Here is an 18,322-nt window from a genome sequence, read left to right on the forward strand (position 1 = left end):
TGAGTGCAGGATTTCTCTGCCAGCCTCTCTCCTTCCAAGGACAGTTGGTGGCACTGGGGAAGCCCAGTCTGGCTCTCAGGTCACAGGAGAAGCTGCTGTTAGGAAGCAGCAGCTCCTCAGGCCGGTCCCAGAGCAGGTGCAGAACAGCAAGAGGCAGCGGGATGCTCTCATTAAAATCAATTAGTGGTGTCCTGGTTCTTGGAGATGTATGCACTTCTAATACAACTGCATGTTAGCAGGCAGAAAGCACTGTGTGCACTATGCTAACAAAAGTAAAAAGGAGTTCCTGTGCAAGAGGAGCAACGTTGGGGATCCAGCACCAGCGTTGCCCCGCACCAAGAGCTCCTCGTGCTCCCTCAAGGTTCAGGAAGAAACAAAGGGATTTAAAGCAACCATGAGAGGTGGCATATCACTTTTAGAGATGCAGGTGGAAATCTCAGCTACTGAGTGAAGCTGCAAACTGCAAGGGCCCCTAGGTGCCTTTCAGAGCAAACCTGCTTGGTGGTTCGGGGTGCGGAGCCAGAGGACTTTGCTCTGCCAGGCTGTGCCTAGCACGCCTCGGCTGTGTGCTCCAGACTATCCGCAGTGACTTTCATCCTCTTGCCAATTAGTCTGAGCAACACTCATTTCTCCAGAAATGCCAAAATGTTGGTTTTTTTTTTTTTTTTTTTTCTTCTGAGGGCTGCTCAGAATGCACTCAGAAAGCACCTTTTTCTTAAACTGCTTGAAAATACATGCCACTTGCAGGGGAGGAAACCCATCGATTCAGCCCTGCTTTCTGTTTTCTGTAGCAGGAACTGCACACTCCATCTGGCTAAGTGGACCACGATGTTCCAAGGATAAAAATTGCATGTAACATGAGATAAAGCATCAGGCAAAATATTTACGTAATCGAATCTTGATGATAGCGGTAAAGGTCTGCGGCGGGGCGCAGCGGCAGGGAAACGCTCCTCTCGTTGGTGCGTTGGGAGCAGATAGATAATGGAAGACACTCACCATTATAGAAGAAAAGTGTTTTTTTATTAGGAAATTTGTTCTAGCCAAAAAAAAATCTACCAAATGAGATAAGTAATTTACGGAATCTAGTGTGATTACAGCTCTCTTAATTATTTGTCAGCTGTGCATGGAAAGAGTTTTGAGGAGTAAATGTCCCCTGTAATCCTCAAGCCCCCGTGGCTGCTGATGCAGAGTGTGGTGTTGATCTGACTGCTGGCGCTTGCCTGGGCTGTGGCTGGGAATGGACCCAAATTCCTCCCGGGAATGTTGCACGATCCATCCCTGGCATCCTGGCTGGGCTGTGACAGCTACCAGGGCCAGCTGTGAATGTGGTGAGAAAGCCAAATTTTCTGAAAGGAGAAGGTGGTGCAGATCCAGGCTCCACATCCAGCCCAATGCTTGGCCAAGCAGGTAGGCTGCTTTGGTGTCCTTATGCAGCAACTAAATCGTATCTTGATTTTGTATCACATATCAAAATGGCTCTTAACTACACATGCTTTATGCTCATCAGAGTTTTCAGTGGCCAAATCTGATAAAAGGAAATTTCCTCTGGCGATAAAAGTCCGTTGAGCTAACGAGCGATACTGAATAATAGCAACCACATGGAATTATTTCTTCATTTGCAGTAGAAGTAACTCTGCAGGTGAACACTCAGCTGAAGTGTTTAAATCAGCTCTGCTCAGAGCCAAGCACAGACTGGGTGGTGTTTTTAAATAATTGCACTCATAAGCACTGTGAGTGTTCGGTGTGTGTGTCCAGAACAGAGCAGCACTGGAACCGTCCAGCCGAGGACTCCTGTATTTTGGAAAATGTGAGTAACAGCAGCTCATATCTACATTGTCGAGTTCTGGCTGCAGCTGCAGGAGGTCCCAGGGTTGGTGTGTGTGGATGGAGATGAATCCCCTGTGCATTTTGTCACCTCCGCACCCAAGTGTGAGCACCTGCTTGTACCCTAAACCCAGTGAGGCAGAGGGCACAGAAAAAGGATGGGACAAGGCTGTTTTTGCCCTGGGCTGGCTGAATTCCTCCCCAATGGCTGTAGCACATCCAGCATATCACCCGCTCGGTATTGCTGCTGTAGAAACCAAGCAGATGTGCTAAGGGAGCTTAAACGCAGCCTCGGGTGGCTCCTGGTGCTGTGTCCAGCAGGTTTGCTGCAGCAGGTCAGGCGAGGGACTTTTACTGTGTTTCCTGAGGACATACTGAAATAGCTGTGCAACGGGAGATGTTTTTCTTCCCCCTGAACTGGAAGAGTGCATTAGGGGTGGGGAAGGGAACCGCAGAGCTCCCAGCGCCTCGCTGGCACTGTGCTGATGGAAGTGCTACCAGGACCTCCGTCTTCTGGACCTCCCGTGCCTGCTGGGCCTGCTTGGGGTTAATTCCCTGGGGACGTGAGCCCTGCCGCCTGGGCAAGTGAGGGGCTGTGTAATAAGCTGCTGCAGAGGGGCAAAGCTTCTTCACCAGAGTCCAATGCCACAGGGAAGGGTATTTATATGCCTGTGGAAAGAGCATCCTGGCCATGCCACAAGGGGACCTGAAAAGTGAGGAGAGATTTTTTTTTTTCCTCTTTTTAAAAGCAGTTTCCATGAGGCTGTTCTTTTTTCCAGATGACCTTTCTGGGCACTTCCATAGCAGAACTACCTTCAGTCCTTGCTATTTCCTGAAGAGGCAGAAGCTGAGGACACTCCTATAGGCACCAGAGACTTTGTGATCCTTTTGCTGTCTGTTAAAGAGCAGCCAGAATAAGATGACAGAGAAAAAAAAAATACAAAAGTTCCCCCTCCTCTTTCCAACCCAAAGCCTTGCCAAAGCAATAAAAAACTTCAAACAATAGCCAGTCATGACATAAACCAGTCCTTGTACAGCCTGCCAAAGTTCACCTCAAGAAAGTAGGTCCAAAAATAAACACCAACCTATAAAAAGCCCCACAGACTTAAAGATAGTCTTCCCATTGTGCTAATTGCTTTCACATCTGGCTCAGAAATGAGGAGTGTATATGAGCATGGAGAGGCCACCAATAACTCACTGCAGCTAAGCACAAAAGCATGTGCCTAGTATTAATCACACAAACTATCAATTTCTACTCAGCAGATCTCAGATGCTTAGGCTTAATTTTAGGTTTGTGTTTAAATTGCACTGAAATACTGGGGCTGGTGGGGATGTTAATAAACAGCACATGGTTAAATGCTTTCACGGGTGGGATGTTTCAAAGAGAGTGTAGAGAAACTGATTTCATCTCCCTTCCTCGTGCTCCATCAGTTATGGGACCACAGTGACATTGGCTCCGAGTGGTTTTTGCCTGGCCTCCTTCTTCTAAAAAAGACAGCCCCTGGGGTGCTGGAAAGTTGCACCTGATAAATCCAGGGCTGCACATGGAGATGGGATTCACAAAGGAAAACTAGTTGAGGGTGGTTTTATAAGTCATTTTCTGTGTGCCAGAGGTGGTCAAGGAGGTAATCCTGAAATGTGACCCTGTGCAGAAGCAGGGTCTTTCTGCAGGCTTGGCTGGGACAGGCACGTGCTTAGCATTTATCTTAACAAACTGTACAGTGCAGCATCCAAGCTCACTGAAGCGATTCCAGTTATTACAAAATGGAAGAACAAAACCCCGTCAGGCCCCTGGCAGGTCCCACGAGGAGCCAGACGTGGTGTTACGCTCTGCATCGTCTGCTCTGTGCATATTTTTGTCTTTTTTCATGCCAATGTCTAGACCTTTTATATGACTGCGAACCAGTGGGTATGCACAGTACTGTCTCGTTCTTGCTTGCGTGCGTATTATTTGTTTGTGTAGCTGATTGAATTTTATAACAGTTTCACACTGGTGCGAACAAGCCCTTTGCTTTTTGGATGCAACTTAAAGCACATCTTTCCCACAGCTTTGGACTTCGCAACAAAGCCAACACAGAAAGCAAGACCCGGCCCCGCCACAAATAGCTACAGGGAGGCCCTCCCCTAGATAACTCGCTTTTATTTCCTACAGTTACTTGGGCACCGCTGAGAACATTGCCAATAAGCTAAACCGTTGTGTTTTCTGAGTTCACACGGCTAGGATTATGTGGGTTATCTGCATCCTACCCTTGTGGACGCGTGGCGTAGCCTGCCCTGAGCAGGCAGAGCAAGGAGCTGCGGTTTGGTGGTTGTGACTCATCGCGAGAGCTCAAGGAGGGATTTGTGATGATTTATTCATGCCACATTTATTGTTTGGAAAGCTCACTCATGTGCTACTATGGTTAGACTAAATAATTCATCTACCAGTCTACCTTCTGATCTTGATCGGTTTCTCCTTCGTGAAGAGCCTCAAGGTGAAGATCACCTAGGAGGCAATTTTCCATGCTTGGTATCTTTGGAAACCCAAACTTTGAGGTCAGCTTTTTGGCAGGTCTGACCTTGCTGAAGGACTAAGGATGGTTTGTCTGAGAGAGTCGGGCTCATCTGCCCTGGCTCAGTTAGGTGTAAGGCCCTGGGTATCGCTCTGTGCATCTCTGACAGGACTTGGGAGAAATATGCCTTCCCCTGCACCATTCCTCTAATCCTAAAAAAGCACCTAGGGCAGTTCAGACAATGGCCTCTGTATAGGCCCATCTCTTCCCACTGAGTATAAATGGAAATGCTTTAGGCTGCAATGCCTAACCCTAGGGGAGGGGACTCCATTCAGCTGTCCCCATGGGTCAAGCTGGGAGCAGAGGGCTCCTGTTGGCACACCACGCGCAGCTCCTGAGCATCGTTGCTCTGGGGCAGTTTTGTGTGGGGACAGAGGTAAGTCAGCATCGATGGCATGTGCTTCTCCACACAACAGGTCATGCTGGTTTAACTCAATCGTTTCTTTGGAGACTTTGACCAATTTGGTGACTTGTCTTCCAGTAGAGGAGGCTGAACCTTCTGCTCTGGGGCAGGGCTGAGGTGGGACCTGCTCACCCCATCGGGATGAGGGTGGGAGGAGGTGGGAATGGGTGCTCCAGCTCCAGGATGACCAGAGGGCAATTGGTAGGACAGGGCAGAGGTCTGAGGTTTTGTTTTGCCCCCTCTCTGCAGCCTGCCCTTGTTCAATTGCAGTTGGCACGAATGTATTCCTTGGGTTTATTGATTGGAAAGTCAGGGTTTTGCTAAGCTGAAAGTCAGGGTGGAAAAGGAGAGGGGAACTTTGGCAGAAAAGGCAGGTTCTGGGAAAGCAGCCACTGACCCCCTGTTATGTGAAAAAAATCACATGAAGCACATAGATAAAAATGATTCTCTCAGATAATTGCCACTGATTTGTACAAAATATTTGGTGTATTGCCCACGTCTCTTTCAAAGCATCAAGGTATCTACAGCACGCTTTCCACCTCAGAGGAAGAAGAAGTTTCACAACGCATGTTTTCATCAATTTTTCTATGAATAGCTCCTGTGTTGGAACTGAATGCCGGATGGGGCTGCAATACACACAAGATATTTTCTCAAGCCTTTGTCAAGACGGTTACATGCAGATGGGCCCGCCTGCACTGCAGCATTAGCAGACTCGCTGACGTTGCAGAGTTCGTCCCATGTTAAGCCAGAGCAAGGGAGGGGAGTCCGGTCCTGTTGGGGCTGCATTTTTGTAGCTGTTTAAGGAAACCAAAGAAGTGACTCAAAGGAGCTGGAATTAACCACAGATCTGAATTTGGCATTACCTGTTCACCCGCAGAGCACAGACAGGTGCTGCCAGCAGGTCCAGGAGCTGGGTTTTCTGACAGGTCCCACCAGCAGAATGGTGGCATTTGAGGTGCTGCACGGCGCTTTGGAGGGGCCAGCAGAAGTGCTCGGGCTTCCCCAGCCGTAGGAGAAGGTCCTGAGCTCTTCACAGGGCTGTTGGCAGAGGAGAGGGCATGAGCCCTACATGATCTCCAGTGGCTTCACATGCCCAGAGCCGCCTCTTTCTCCTTGCCAAGCTGCTCACCTTTCCCTCTATCTCCTCCAGGTTCCTGCAACCCTCCTCCTGCTGCTCACAGCCTCTGGCACAGCAGCGAGAGGCTTGGCAGTGGCCATAAACATATTTTTCCACTGGTCATGTGTAGAGACCAAGGCATCTCAGGACTCACCTGGAGAGTCCTTGGCCCTCCGTATTTTATGTTCAACTCACAGTTTTCACTGGAACAGGATCCAGCAAAACCCTGGAAAGTCTCATGCATTTCCCAGCCAGATGGAGCCAAGAGCAGGACCCATGGGTGCAGCTCGTCCCTAGAAGCCAGCCTTGCTTTCATAAATAGATAAAATCTTGAAAGCTGTTGGAATCCTAAAGTAGCCCTGGGCCAGGGTGAGCATGTGCTGCCTGTGAACATCCCCGCCCTGCTGTATGACAGCACAGGACACACCACACGTGGTTTAATTTTTTTTCAGTTCTTCATGAATTGATGTGCCTTTTGAAAAGTATTCTGCTATTGCATAGACAATAGATCCCTTTCAGGCAGATACAGTGTTTGAAGGAGGGAGAGGAACACTCAAAAGCAGAATAAAGCTCTGTGATGGGGCAATGTTCTCTGGACTCTTTGGTGGATGCTGTAAAGAATCTGGATCTGGGTATTTTCAGAAAGGCAACTTGTGATCCCAGATGTATTAATAGGCAGTGAGAATGCAGAGCTGTGACAGCAAGACTGACAGCCTTTGGCAGTAGATTTTGTACTTAGGTATCTAAATGTATCCCTTGTAATTCCAGTTTAGCCAAGCAGGCGAACCTGGGCTGGCACCACTGCTTCACGTCAGCCTCGCGTTTCCACTCTTGTTTTTTTTTGGCTCTGGGCTAAAATGGTCAAGGCTTTGGGACAAATGGTGTTCTCACACGTCCAGCAAATCTGGGGATGCCCCACCGGAAGTGGGAGCAGTAGTTATGTGATTTTAGTGAATTTGCTGTTGTTAGAGTCGTAGTCGTAATTCAGGGACCGGGTTCAGTTACTTGAATGAGTGGAAGTGATGTGAACTGTCCACTTAAATTGGTGTGGTTACTGGAGCATGAGGGGTATCGGGTTCATGTAGTGGGTGCAGTTGGTAACATCTTCCTCTGGAGTCACTCAGCTTGTGAATTTGGCAGTTTTACCCAAGCCTCACCTTTGTAGCTTTTAGGCACATCATAAGCACTTGAAAAGCTGCTGCAGAAGCTGTGGTGGGACCAAACCTTCATCCACTCCAATGTCCCCTCTGTCCCCCTGCAGCACAGTGCTCACGTCCTGGTCTGCTGCCACCGATGCATCCCTAGAAAGTCCCTGCCCTAAAGGCTTTACCCGTGAGCCATTTACAATGCCATCTAATTATTATTGCTTAATTCCAGCAAATGCCTCTGAGGCAGTATGGTGACCTACAACCATTAGTGGCATCCCTTATCGCACAGTGATTCACCTGAACCAGATCAGCTTGGGCAGGGCTCGCAGGTGGGGATGGATGCGGGGGACACGGAGCTGGGCTGGGTCCTGCCGAGGGGCAGAGGCTGCCCATCGTCTGCTGGAACTATCTGGTTTAGCTACAGAAAAGCAGCCTGTGTGCTGAGCCTTTTATTTCAGTTTGATTAAATTGATTCTTCACACGGCTAAAGTAAGATGTGTGTTTAAAGTGAAATCAAAATGTGCTAAACTTTGTATACGCGAAGCAGTTGGACTGAATTATTTTTTCTGTTGGATCCTTGGCGAAGAGGCAAGGCTTTCTGGATTTCTGCTCACAAGAGGCTATAAAGCATTTTGGTACCATCTCAGTCTGCAGCTGCAATAGGTGGGAAAGTGAGAAGAAACTGACAATAGAATATGAAAGGACAAACATATCAGCCTGAATATTTGATTTACCATCCGCGTTGCTGACAGTTAGACTAAAGTGATAAAATGAAGCCAAAGGAAATGTTTTCCCTGGGTAAAGTGTGATGTAGGGCTGGCCCAGGAGCACCAGCACTAACACTAGGATGTCCGAGGGCAGCACAGGGTTGCCCAGGGGTGGGATCAAGTTGCTCAGCACAGTCACTACATAGCCCAGAGGCTGCACTGGGTGGCCCAGGGGTGGCACTGGGTTGGTCGGAGACTGCACTGGGTTGTGCATCTAGGGCACTGGGTTGCCCAACAGCTGCACTGGATTGCTCAGGGCCAGCAGCAAGTAGCCAAGGGCCAGTATTAAGTTGCCCAGAGCCAGCACTGAGTTGCCCAGGTGCTGCACTGAGTAGCTCAGGGGCTGTACCGAGTTGCTCAGTGGGGGCAGTATGTTGCCCAGGGCAGGAACTAGGATGCCCGCTGAGAACGCTGCGTTGCCCAACAGCATCACCAGGTTGCCATAGCAGCTGCAGGAGGTTGCCCAGGCAGAATCCGGTCACTGAGCACCCAGCGCCCGTAGCAACGCCCCCCCAGGGCCTGTGTCCCTGGTGGCCACCGGGTGCTCGGGATGCTGCAGCACCCAGCGCTGCTGCCACCCAGCCCGACAGCACGGTGGTGAGTGACAGCCCCCAGGCACCCCCTGAGCACCCACCCAGGCAGCAGAGGTAAGCGTATGCTTTAACTGGGAGTAATGGGGGTGTTAAAAGTAGATATTTTTCCTAATCCCCTCCAGTTATCATTGGGATGGTACCTCTTATACCCCAAAACATGTGCTCAGATGGCCGGGGGCTCCAGAGCATCTGTGTTCGGGGGGGCAGGAAGTGTCACCTGGGGGCAGTTTATCCCAAGGGGGAGGCAGGAACATTTATTTCAGCTGGAAATGCAGGGAAATACAACCCCAATCCATTCCCAAGGACTTTTTTCTCCTTTTCTAAAGATACATATATCAGGATCTGAAAGGGAATAATTTATGTATGGGGTGGGAGCCAGGGAAGCTGTCTCCTCTCTGAAGGCTGTTTCTCAGGTACAAAAAGTGGCACTGAGCTGTGCGAAGCCCAGCAGGGACAAAAGAGCTGAAGGGACGGCTTTGTGGGAACCGGCACGCACAGAGGTTTTTGTTGGACCCGAGCACAGACATTTCGTCCTCGGTTCTGCCAGACTGGCTTCGTGTTTGCAAATGTTTTTTTTTTAAACCTGAGGGTGTGAGTTTCCCGCTGCCTGTCCCAGCGCTGCTTGAGCCAGGTCAGACCCCAGGGCCGAGGCTCGGTGCCCGCAGCTCTGCTGCCCTGGACTCAGGTACTGGGGCAGCCCGGGCGAGAGTGGCCAAAATTGGGCACAGCTTGAAAATACCATCCACAAAGTTCAATGATTTCCCAGCTGCAGGCTGTGCACATTTCCCCTCTGACTCATCCCTATTTTCCTCTGACTTACCCTAGCTGCAGGACCTGTTATTCTCCTGTATTTGCCATGCATTTATTTAATAGCTGCATTTTGATCAGCGTTCACATGAATGTATCAAACCATTGCGGGAGACATAGCGACTGTCATCCGCTGCCAACAGCCTGGCATTGTGACCAGGGTACAGGACCCGCTCGTCTCTGCCTCTCCCATCCATCTCTTTTTAATCCTTTTGGTACCAAGCCTTGAGTTATTGTTGGTCCTGCCTCTTGTAGAGGTGCTCTTTGTTGCAGAGTCGACTAGAAGCAAAAACCCCTCTCTTTCCCAAGGGTTTTATAATTTCAAAAACAGGCCAGCCTCTCTCAGCTTGCCTACTCATGCAAATTGATCAGGGTAGCCCAAGAGCAGCAATTAAAGCTCGTCATGTGATTGCTTGTGTGGACACTTTGTTCTAGAATAACAGTTCATTGCATGCCTATTTTTAAAGGGATAATGTTGACTGCATGCAGTAACAAACGGGATTTAGCAATGCCCCGTGTCAAAACCCTTGCCATCCATGGGCCTTGTGACACGCTGGTGTCCCAGCCTTTCCCCAGGGCTCTGGCCAGGCTGGGTGGGATGTGGATGGGATGGTGTTAGGGGCAGGATGTGTCCCTGTACCACAGCAGCAGGCTATGATGGCCGTGGTGACTTATTCTGCCTGTGGGTGACACTTGCATCCACACAAGAGCTCTGTATCAAGCACAAGAAACCCTCCTGAACATGTGTCCTTGGGTTAGGTGCTCTAGGTACTTTTGATGGCCCTCTGCCTTGTATTTCTGATCTCACCTGGCTGAGGAGCTCCCCCAACGCAGGGCACTCAGCGACCTCACTGGTACCAGTCTCCCTGGGCTGCTTTGCTTTGGGTTACTGCCTCGGGTTGCTGGTGTTTATGAGCTGCCCCCAAAAGACTGTGGGATGATTTCTCCTTTCCAAGTGCATTTATTTGACATTGGCTGCAACACATATATTTTTCTTCCTTCGCAAGTCAAGAGAGATGCTTTTATTTTAAGTAAAATTGGTGTGGATTTTTTTCAAATTTGAGTGTAGTTCTGCACAGCTCAGCTTGCCTGCAGGCTCCTCGTTTGAGCTTTTAATGCAAGTGAAGGTGCAGTGAGGACAGAGTCCCTCACCCACAAATCACGCTGGGTTGGTAGCTGCTTCATGTCCAAAGGGACACAGCTATCGGGGCCGGTAATGGAACTTTTAAAGGGAAATTCACATCTGGAGCACTGTAAGATCAGCAGATACGCCGGCCAAAAGAAACAAATGAACAGCAGAGAATCAGCAACTACAGTTTCATTGGAATGACAGATTTAAGGAAAATGAAGGCATAATATCTGTCACTCTCCTCAGCAGCGATGATTTGTTTCTCTCTGCTTTTCAAGATCTGACACCAGATACTAACAACAAAGCCAAATCCTTGTATATACAAGTGCTCGGGATGCTGTCAGGAGGGATTTGCTTTTGAGAGCTCTAAGCCTGTTTGGGCGCTGTGTGGGTGCTGTGTGCTTGCTCTCGGTGTTGTACGTTGCTTGTGTTGCTGCAAGAAATGCTTGCTGAGTGGGACTCCTGCCTCCTCCCCCTGCAGGACCCCTGCCCTAATAGCAGCGACCAAGCATGGAGCTCGTCGGCTCACCCTTGACGGCAACTCATGCCCACCCGAGATCGACCCCCACCAACTTTCTGCCTGCCATCAGTACCATGGCTTCCAGCTACAAGAACCGTTTTCCTTACTACCCCTTGCCTCAGAGCTTCAGCCTTCCCTGGACACCCAGCGCCTACTATAGGACGGCTGCCATCAATCCCACTTTGGCTCCCTTTTCTGGAAGCGCCCAGGGGCTCACCCCCAGCAAGATGCTGCCGTTCGTTTCCAACAGGACGTCCCTCTTCACCCGGTACACCCCCGACGACTGGTACCGCTCCAACCTCACCAACTACAGGGAGTCGGAGACATCCCGGCACAACTCGGAGAACCTCAGGGTCGACACCTCCCGCCTGATTCAGGACAAGTACCAGCAGACAAAGAAAATGCAAGCGGAGAGCACCAAAAACCTGGGAGAGCGTGTCAATGACATTGAATTTTGGAAGTCGGAGCTCTGCCATGAGCTAGATGAGATGGTCGGGGAGACCAACGCGCTCTCCGACATGAAGAGGCGGCTGGAAAGAGCCCTGGTGGAGACCGAGGCCCCGCTCCAGGTGAGCGCTGTGCCCAGTGGGCTGCACGCTGCAGCCTGCTGCTGAGACATCTGCAGCCGTTCAAATGTCTAATTAAGTTTCACTAGAGCCCCGTAACGTCTAGAGAGTTTTTATTAATGGACCATTAGTTAAGTTAGCAATAAACAAGCCCCTCGCCATCTGCTGCATCCCCTATCAGCGCATGCTGAGCACATCAGAACACTATTTGCTTAACCAAATATTTTTGTAAGTAGTACATCCATCATCTTGGGCTGGGATAGGAAAGCCCATGTCCTGCTACGTGGCTCGGGTGAGGTCAGCTTCCAGCCGGACCCAGGTCCCTGCACCCAGCTGCAGGCGCACCAGGGCCACGTGTGCTCCTCGTACGATGTAATGCTGATGTTGCAGCTCGGCTGTTTCTTGTCAGCTAAACCCTGCCCCGGCCACGTTTTTCCTCTCTGTGCCCACCTCCGATTTCTTTTCTATTACGTTACTTGAGGAGGAGACCCTGTCCCTGCAGCATGGCATGTCTCCAACAGGTTGCTCAGGAGTGCTTGCTCCACCGGGAAAAGAGGATGGGCATCGACCTGGTGCATGACAACGTGGAGAAAGAGCTCTTCACAGTGAGTCTGGCAGCACAGATCACATGTTGTAGCTCCTTCTGCCTAAACTGCCCTAACTGGCTCTTGGGCACTAAACCCCTGAGTCCCTGGGCCAGGGGATGGCGTGTCCATCAGCAGCACGCCCACATTTTGGGGTAAGACTTTCCCTAATAAAGAAAGGACTTGCTGAAAAGCAGCTGTCTTTGTGCAGCATGCAGAGGTCCTGGTCCCCCTTCAAGCAGTTTGTGTCCCCGTCTTCTTGCCCAGTGTCCTGCACCCCAGAGCCCTGCCCGGACAGCACCTATGTGCATCTCAGCACACACAGATATGCACGTACAGATATAGGGGAGGCAGTGTGTGGCCGACAGCTTCTCTGCTTTTCCCAGCTGTACTAGCCAGTCTAATAAAAATATTACATCTACCCCCAGCTTTGCTTTGCTCAGAGCAGCGCGGCTGCAGCAGGACTGCCACTCTGTGTACTTAAGCAGTACATTTTATAGAAACCATAAAAACGTGCACTCCTGCCTGCCTTTATATAGTCTGCTTTAAATTATGAATAAAAGCAAACAAGATCAGAGTTGGCACAGAAGATGGGATCCTAACCCAGGGTACAGCAAAGCACAATCACTGCAAGGGCCTCGTGAAGCTGGGAAGGAAACGGCAGCCCCTGGGACTGTGAAGCCACTGCTCTGTTAGAAGATTTTTTCTTATGAGTCAGGCCCTAAAAAATTAGCAGATTGGTTTAAAGGTCATGAGATTTTAGGAAAATAATCAGAGTTGGTATCTTTATAATGGCTGTTTGAATTTCAAGTGTTGAGGACGCATTTAGGCCATGCTATTCAGCTGGTTGTTACAAACAGGAGGGCTTAAAAATTACTTGTTTTGGAGCCTCCTGATCACCGCCTCCAGTATCTGGGGCCGCACAAACATGACGGAGGTGTGCTGAGGTCAGGAGAGTGGTGAGCAGCCCATGCCTTCCTCCAGCCTCATTCTTAGAAGTGGCTGGGAATTCACAACCAAGGAAAATCCATCTCCTTGTCCCGTTTGTATGGGATCTCTCCTGGGGTAGAAAACATTCTGGGAGCAAAAAGGGCAGGTGCTGATTGGGGATGGTTGTGTAGCTCATCCAGGCAACTGCTATGAGCAGTCAGACCAGGTCAGGATCTGGCCCTGCTGCCACGGTGTGGCACTAACCATTGCTTGGAGCGGATGTCAAGATGAGAAAATGCTTGGCCACCCCCTGAAAGTCAGGGCAAAGGCTGTGGCTGTGGCCATGGCACTGTCCTGTTCCCCTCCCGGTCACTGGACCAGGGCTGGAGAGGCCCGAGGGGATGAGTGTGACCAGGACCAACGTGTGTGGACACTGATGTTGTTGTGCTTTGTTTCTGCCCAGGAGGTGGACGTCATCAGGTCGTGCCAGGAGAGGATGCAGCGCTTCCTGGACAGGGCGAAAGCCCAGCTCGCGTAAGGGGCAGCTCCCAGCTCGTGCGGCAGGGCTGAAGTGACTTTGCAGCTGTAAAGTGAACACCCAGCAGACCCCCACCCTTACCCCATCCTGTAGATGCGACCCCCTCTGTCAGCCCCATACAAATGAGCAGCAACGCTCGTGGGAGCCCCCAGTCCCATGGGAACTCCCCGAGCCACGCGGGACACTGACAGCTGCTCTTCTATGCCAAAGGTCCAACAGGGCGGCCCAGCACGAGCTGGAGAGGGACCTGGCCAACAAGCAGACAGCTCACCGCATCGACGACAAGTGCCACCACCTGAGGAACACCTCCGACGGCATCAGCTACTACCGCGGGGTAGAGCGGGTTGATGCCACGTGAGTGCACTCTGGTGCTGGGCTGCGGGTCCCAGGGAAGTGGTGGCACTCCTGGCATGGTGCTGGCTGTCCTGGCACAGCACTGGCTGTCCCAGCACGGCACTGGCTGTCCCCAGCCCCTGTGCCTCGGTGTGGCACATCCAGCCCAGCCCTCTGTACTGGGTGGCACAAAGAACGAGGCTGAGAGAGTGAAAGCCAAATGAAAGGCGTCCCACCTAATTAAACATTATATCAGGGTGCAGAGATCAGCCTGAAAACGGATTCAGCTCAGTACCTGGATGCAGCTCGTTAGGTCTGTGCACACATCGAAGGCTGTGTCGCTGCTTCCCGAGTGCTCTTCATTGACGTAAACTCTGGGGGCTCACCCCTGCTGGCGGAGGGGCTGGCAGGGAGCCCAGGTGGCACAGAAGATAAAGGAGTAGAGACCATGGTCCTGGGACAGAGTTCAGCTGCTTTTGGGTGCCAGGAATTTGGCTTTGGCTCTGCAATAAATGAACGATGACCTAAAGCAGCACTCACAGAGATATGCTGCGAGTGGCAAAGGGCTCGGGGGATAAATCTGCTGCGCACACAGACACATGTAGTTGTTGGGGGGGGGGGCATGGATTGATTCGTTTTTTTCTGGTGCTTGAATAATTCTTCACAGCAGAGCTCAGACATATTTAGACAGGCAAATGAATTGCAAAGGATTGATGCTGAAATTCAGAGGGGGTAAAATGTGCAGAGGATCAGCATGTTTTAAATGGAGCTTATGTGGTATTTGAGGCTTTTGTTGACCTTGTTCTGGACTGCTGCACAGGCGTGAACTCCATCCCGAGTGCACAGACAGGGAATCGAGTATTATCTAATGCTCGTTCAGTTTTGTATGAAATTGAGATAAGTTACGAGCAAAATGAGTCAGCTGCAGTCTGTGTGTTGTCACAGAGCTGTGAATCACTTGGCACTTTAATGCCATTAACATGTAAATACGTCGTCTGATTAAAATCTCATTTTTTCTAAGGGAATCTATTGTTTGTGTGAGCCTTCATAATTATCGCAGCGTTGTCATGGATGTGTCAGTATTTGATAAGCTTTATGGGATGAATGGTGTCCAGATGTTTAACTTTCATGTGGTCAAAGAGCACGGATCCCTGGAAGGCTGTGTTTAACCCGACCTGGTGGCATCCCTGCCTGCCCATGGGCAGCTCCAGCAGCATGGGGCCACCAGGGGCCTCCCCTTTCCTCCCGCAGCATCTCGGTGCCGGATTCCTGGGCCAAGTTTACGGATGACAACATCCTGCGCTCCCAGAGCGAGCGGGCAGCCTCTGCCAAGCTGCGGGACGAGATCGAGAACCTGCTGGTGGTGACCGCCAACGAGATGTGGAACCAGTTCAACAGCGTGAACGTCGCCTTCACCAACCGCATCGCCGAGACAGCCGATGCCAAGAGCAAGATTCAGACCCACCTGGCCAAGGTGCCCTCAGCCCTTCCCTTCTAGTGTAAAACGATCGCTTCTCAGTGATGCCTCCCAAGCAAAAACCTCCATGCGGACCTGGCCCAGGTCCGGGGAAATGGGAACCGATGCTGTTATTTGAGAATGCACTTTTTAATTTATGCACCTGTTTCTTTTTCATGCCAGACGCTGCAGGAAATCTTCCAGATCGAGATGAGCATCGAAGCCATCCGAAAAGCCATTAGGGACAAAGTGCCTCCGCTAAAAGTCGCTCAGACCCGGCTGGACGAGCGCACGCGGAGACCCAACGTGGAGCTGTGCCGGGACAGCGCCCAGCTGCGGTAAGGCAGGAGCGTGGGGCTGGCAGCACCCGTGAGGAGTCACCGGTGGTGGCCCTCAGGAGCATCACTGGGTGACAAAACTGCTTGGGGTCTTTTTTTTTTTGTCTTTCTTTTTTTTTTTCTATATAGTCCTTCTTTAAATGCACTGATATAATGGAAAGCACTGAGCAAACATCTCTGGGTGCTGGGAGAGCTTTGCACCCACGGAGGAGGCTCTTGTGCCATCGCCTCACCATGGCCAGGTACAGCCTGATGCTACCCCATGAGGGGCTGGATTGATCCCACTTAGATGAATGTCCTCCTCCCCATGGTTGGATGTGCCCTATTTGGAAGGATAAGCCTCTTGCTACCCCATAGCATCACCTTGAGAGCGCTCAGCTCCTTCCCCTGGGGTAACAGTAAGAAAGGTGCAACACAAGGAGAAGCAGGTAGCAGCAAGGGCTGTCCTCACCTGCCCTGGGGACACTGGAAAACAAAAACTCTCGAGTGCAGGATTGCAGAGGACTCCTGGAAGACTGGGGCAGGCTGCGCAACTGCTTCTTGGCATTTCTTCAAGGTCTTATCTGCCCCGTCAGCAGGAGAGGCTTGGCCAGGGCTTCCTTCCGTGCCTCCTCCTCCTCCTTCACCCTTCAGCCTTCCAAGGTTACCAAGCACTCTGAAAGGAAGGCAAGCCAAAACCAGCAGCTTCCCCAAAGAGGCAGAAGTGAGGATGTTTCACAGATAAGAGAATTGTCTCCCTGGCCCCTGGCTGTGACCTTGCTGCTGCTGTAGGCACAGAAGGAAAAACAAACCTAAGCTGGCCAACTTACTGGGCGGGAGCTGGTGGGTTTGTGAATCTGGAGGGGTCTTCCCCTTTTTCAGAGAAAGGAAGAAAACCTGGGGAGAGATCAGCTGCCTCCTGCTCTGTGTCTTACCCGTCCTGATGCCACCTCTACTCTCCTCTCATTAGCATCACACCGACGCTGTCCCCACCTGGAGGAGAAGCCAGGCACCCAAGGGTGTCCTGAGCAGCCACCCCCGTGCAGCAAGGAGGGGGCTGAGCTCCCTGCCTTGGCTGCCTCTCGGCTTGATCCGATGGGAAATCTTTGAAAAGCAATTTTAAGCTTTCTCAGCACTCTTGACCCTCTTTAGCATCTCACTTGCTATTTTTTTTTTCTGTCTTCCACTAGTTTCACATTCACTTTTAGCCTCTTGCAACTCTCCTCTGCTGCTGGCTGTGTGTCTTTGGGTGTGGGGAGGACCCTTTCCCAGGGAAATCCAGGAGGGTGAACAGGAGGGTGAACCGCAAACCCGAAGGGGAACAGGAAACCACTGGGGCTCCCTGCCCTGGTGCAGCCTCCTGTCCTCAGCTTTCACGCGGAGGAGCAGCCCAGCCCTCAGCTTTCACACACAGCTGCCAGAAAACAGGGTCAATTTAATCTGACCTCACCGAAGGGGGAAATCCTTCTGCCTCCATGCTCACGGGGTTTCTTGCTGTTCCCCAGCCTCGTCAATGAGGTCCACGAACTCGATGAGACTATCCAGAGCCTGCAGCAGCGCCTGAGGGATGCCGAGGACACGCTGCAGACTTTGGTCCGGGCCAAGGCAGTCCTGGAGCACGACCTGGCTGTCAAAGCCAACTCTCTCTTCATTGACCAGGAGAAGTGCATGGGGATGCGCAAGAGCTTCCCCTGCACGGCGCGGCTGGTGGGGTACGTCTAGGCTGGGCTCAGCCCCGCTCCCCCTGCCTGGTGTGGGATGTCTTTTCAGTTCTGCTAGAATGCCTTGAAAATCCACGGTCAGACTTCCTGATGGAAGCCCTGAGTAGGAATTAAATGCTCAGTTTGTGTGTTACACCGTCTGTTTTTTTTTCCTCCTTCCACTGCTCGTTCAGAGCGTGTCGGTAGATGAAAATATCCCGTGTGCACAGAGAACAACTCCCCCCCCCCCAAGGGATTCACCCCTCCCTTTCAGTCAATGATTTTAGGAGAAAAAAACTGTCCAGTCTTCCTCCTTTTGAGTCTGTCTGTGGAAAAAGCACAAGGGGAAGTAATGGCAGTTGTCAGAGTAATTAGGTGTTGACATCCATAATGTATTTTTAACAGTGCAGCAGAAACACAAGCTATCCTGAGAAGAGTTGCAGTATCTTCCACTCATAAACAGGAAAACTTGCATTTTAAGCTGGTTTCTGATGATAATTTTCTTGCTTTTGAAAAATCTAAGTGTCTTCTAATATGACAGCATGGGGAAGTAAAAAAAAAAAAAAGGAAAAAGGAAAACAAGGAAGTATTTTTGACCAGCTAATCGATGAAAATGTGGTGGTTTTAGTTTTGTTCTAGGTATGAATTGGTTCTTAATTTAAGCTCTCGGGTTTGGTTTGTTGGTGGAGACACCAAAATCCCAAGTTCTGCACCTTAGACCCCATAAAACCCAGAGGGGATCAGGAGGGAGGGCACAGGTGGGTGATGTTAATTGCATCTGTGCCTGATTTTTTTTTATTTTCTTAAAGAAAAATTTTGGAGGAGGTTGCATATCATTCCCTTTACTCCAGCTTTAGTGTTGTGTCTCATTTCAGTCTGTTCACCCTCCTAAATAATTGTCTGCAGGAGTGGGCTGTGCCCGTGTTCTGCTCTGTGCGACTCTCACCATACCTGCTAGAGACATGCCGAGGGCCGTGGATAGGGGGAAGCTGAAATAAGGCATAACAGAGGCCATAAACACTTCAAACTGCAGGAAAC

General features: G+C 50.7%; 1 protein-coding gene across 1 annotated transcript; it reads left to right on the forward strand.

Moving 5' to 3' along the window:
- Positions 1-10,850: 10,850 nt before the first annotated feature.
- Positions 10,851-17,306, forward strand: TEKT3 (tektin 3). The gene is made up of 7 exons (XM_035561939.1): positions 10,851-11,429; positions 11,948-12,031; positions 13,404-13,474; positions 13,689-13,832; positions 15,063-15,285; positions 15,451-15,605; positions 17,090-17,306. The coding sequence occupies exons 1-7, from the start codon at positions 10,851-10,853 to the stop codon at positions 17,304-17,306; spliced, it is 1,473 nt and encodes a 490-aa protein (XP_035417832.1).
- Positions 17,307-18,322: the final 1,016 nt, after the last annotated feature.

Source organism: Cygnus atratus, chromosome 18 (genome assembly GCF_013377495.2).
Source record: "Cygnus atratus isolate AKBS03 ecotype Queensland, Australia chromosome 18, CAtr_DNAZoo_HiC_assembly, whole genome shotgun sequence".
Taxonomy (NCBI): Eukaryota; Metazoa; Chordata; class Aves; order Anseriformes; family Anatidae; genus Cygnus; species Cygnus atratus.

Bases quoted from the DNA above. Each gene is read 5' to 3' on its own strand.
- TEKT3 (XM_035561939.1), top strand. From the start codon at position 10,851: ATGGAGCTCGTCGGCTCACCCTTGACGGCAACTCATGCCCACCCGAGA. The intron at 12,032-13,403 runs GTGAGTCTGGCA...GTTTCTGCCCAG, and splicing joins TGGAGAAAGAGCTCTTCACA to GAGGTGGACGTCATCAGGTC. The intron at 15,606-17,089 runs GTAAGGCAGGAG...GCTGTTCCCCAG, and splicing joins CGGGACAGCGCCCAGCTGCG to CCTCGTCAATGAGGTCCACG.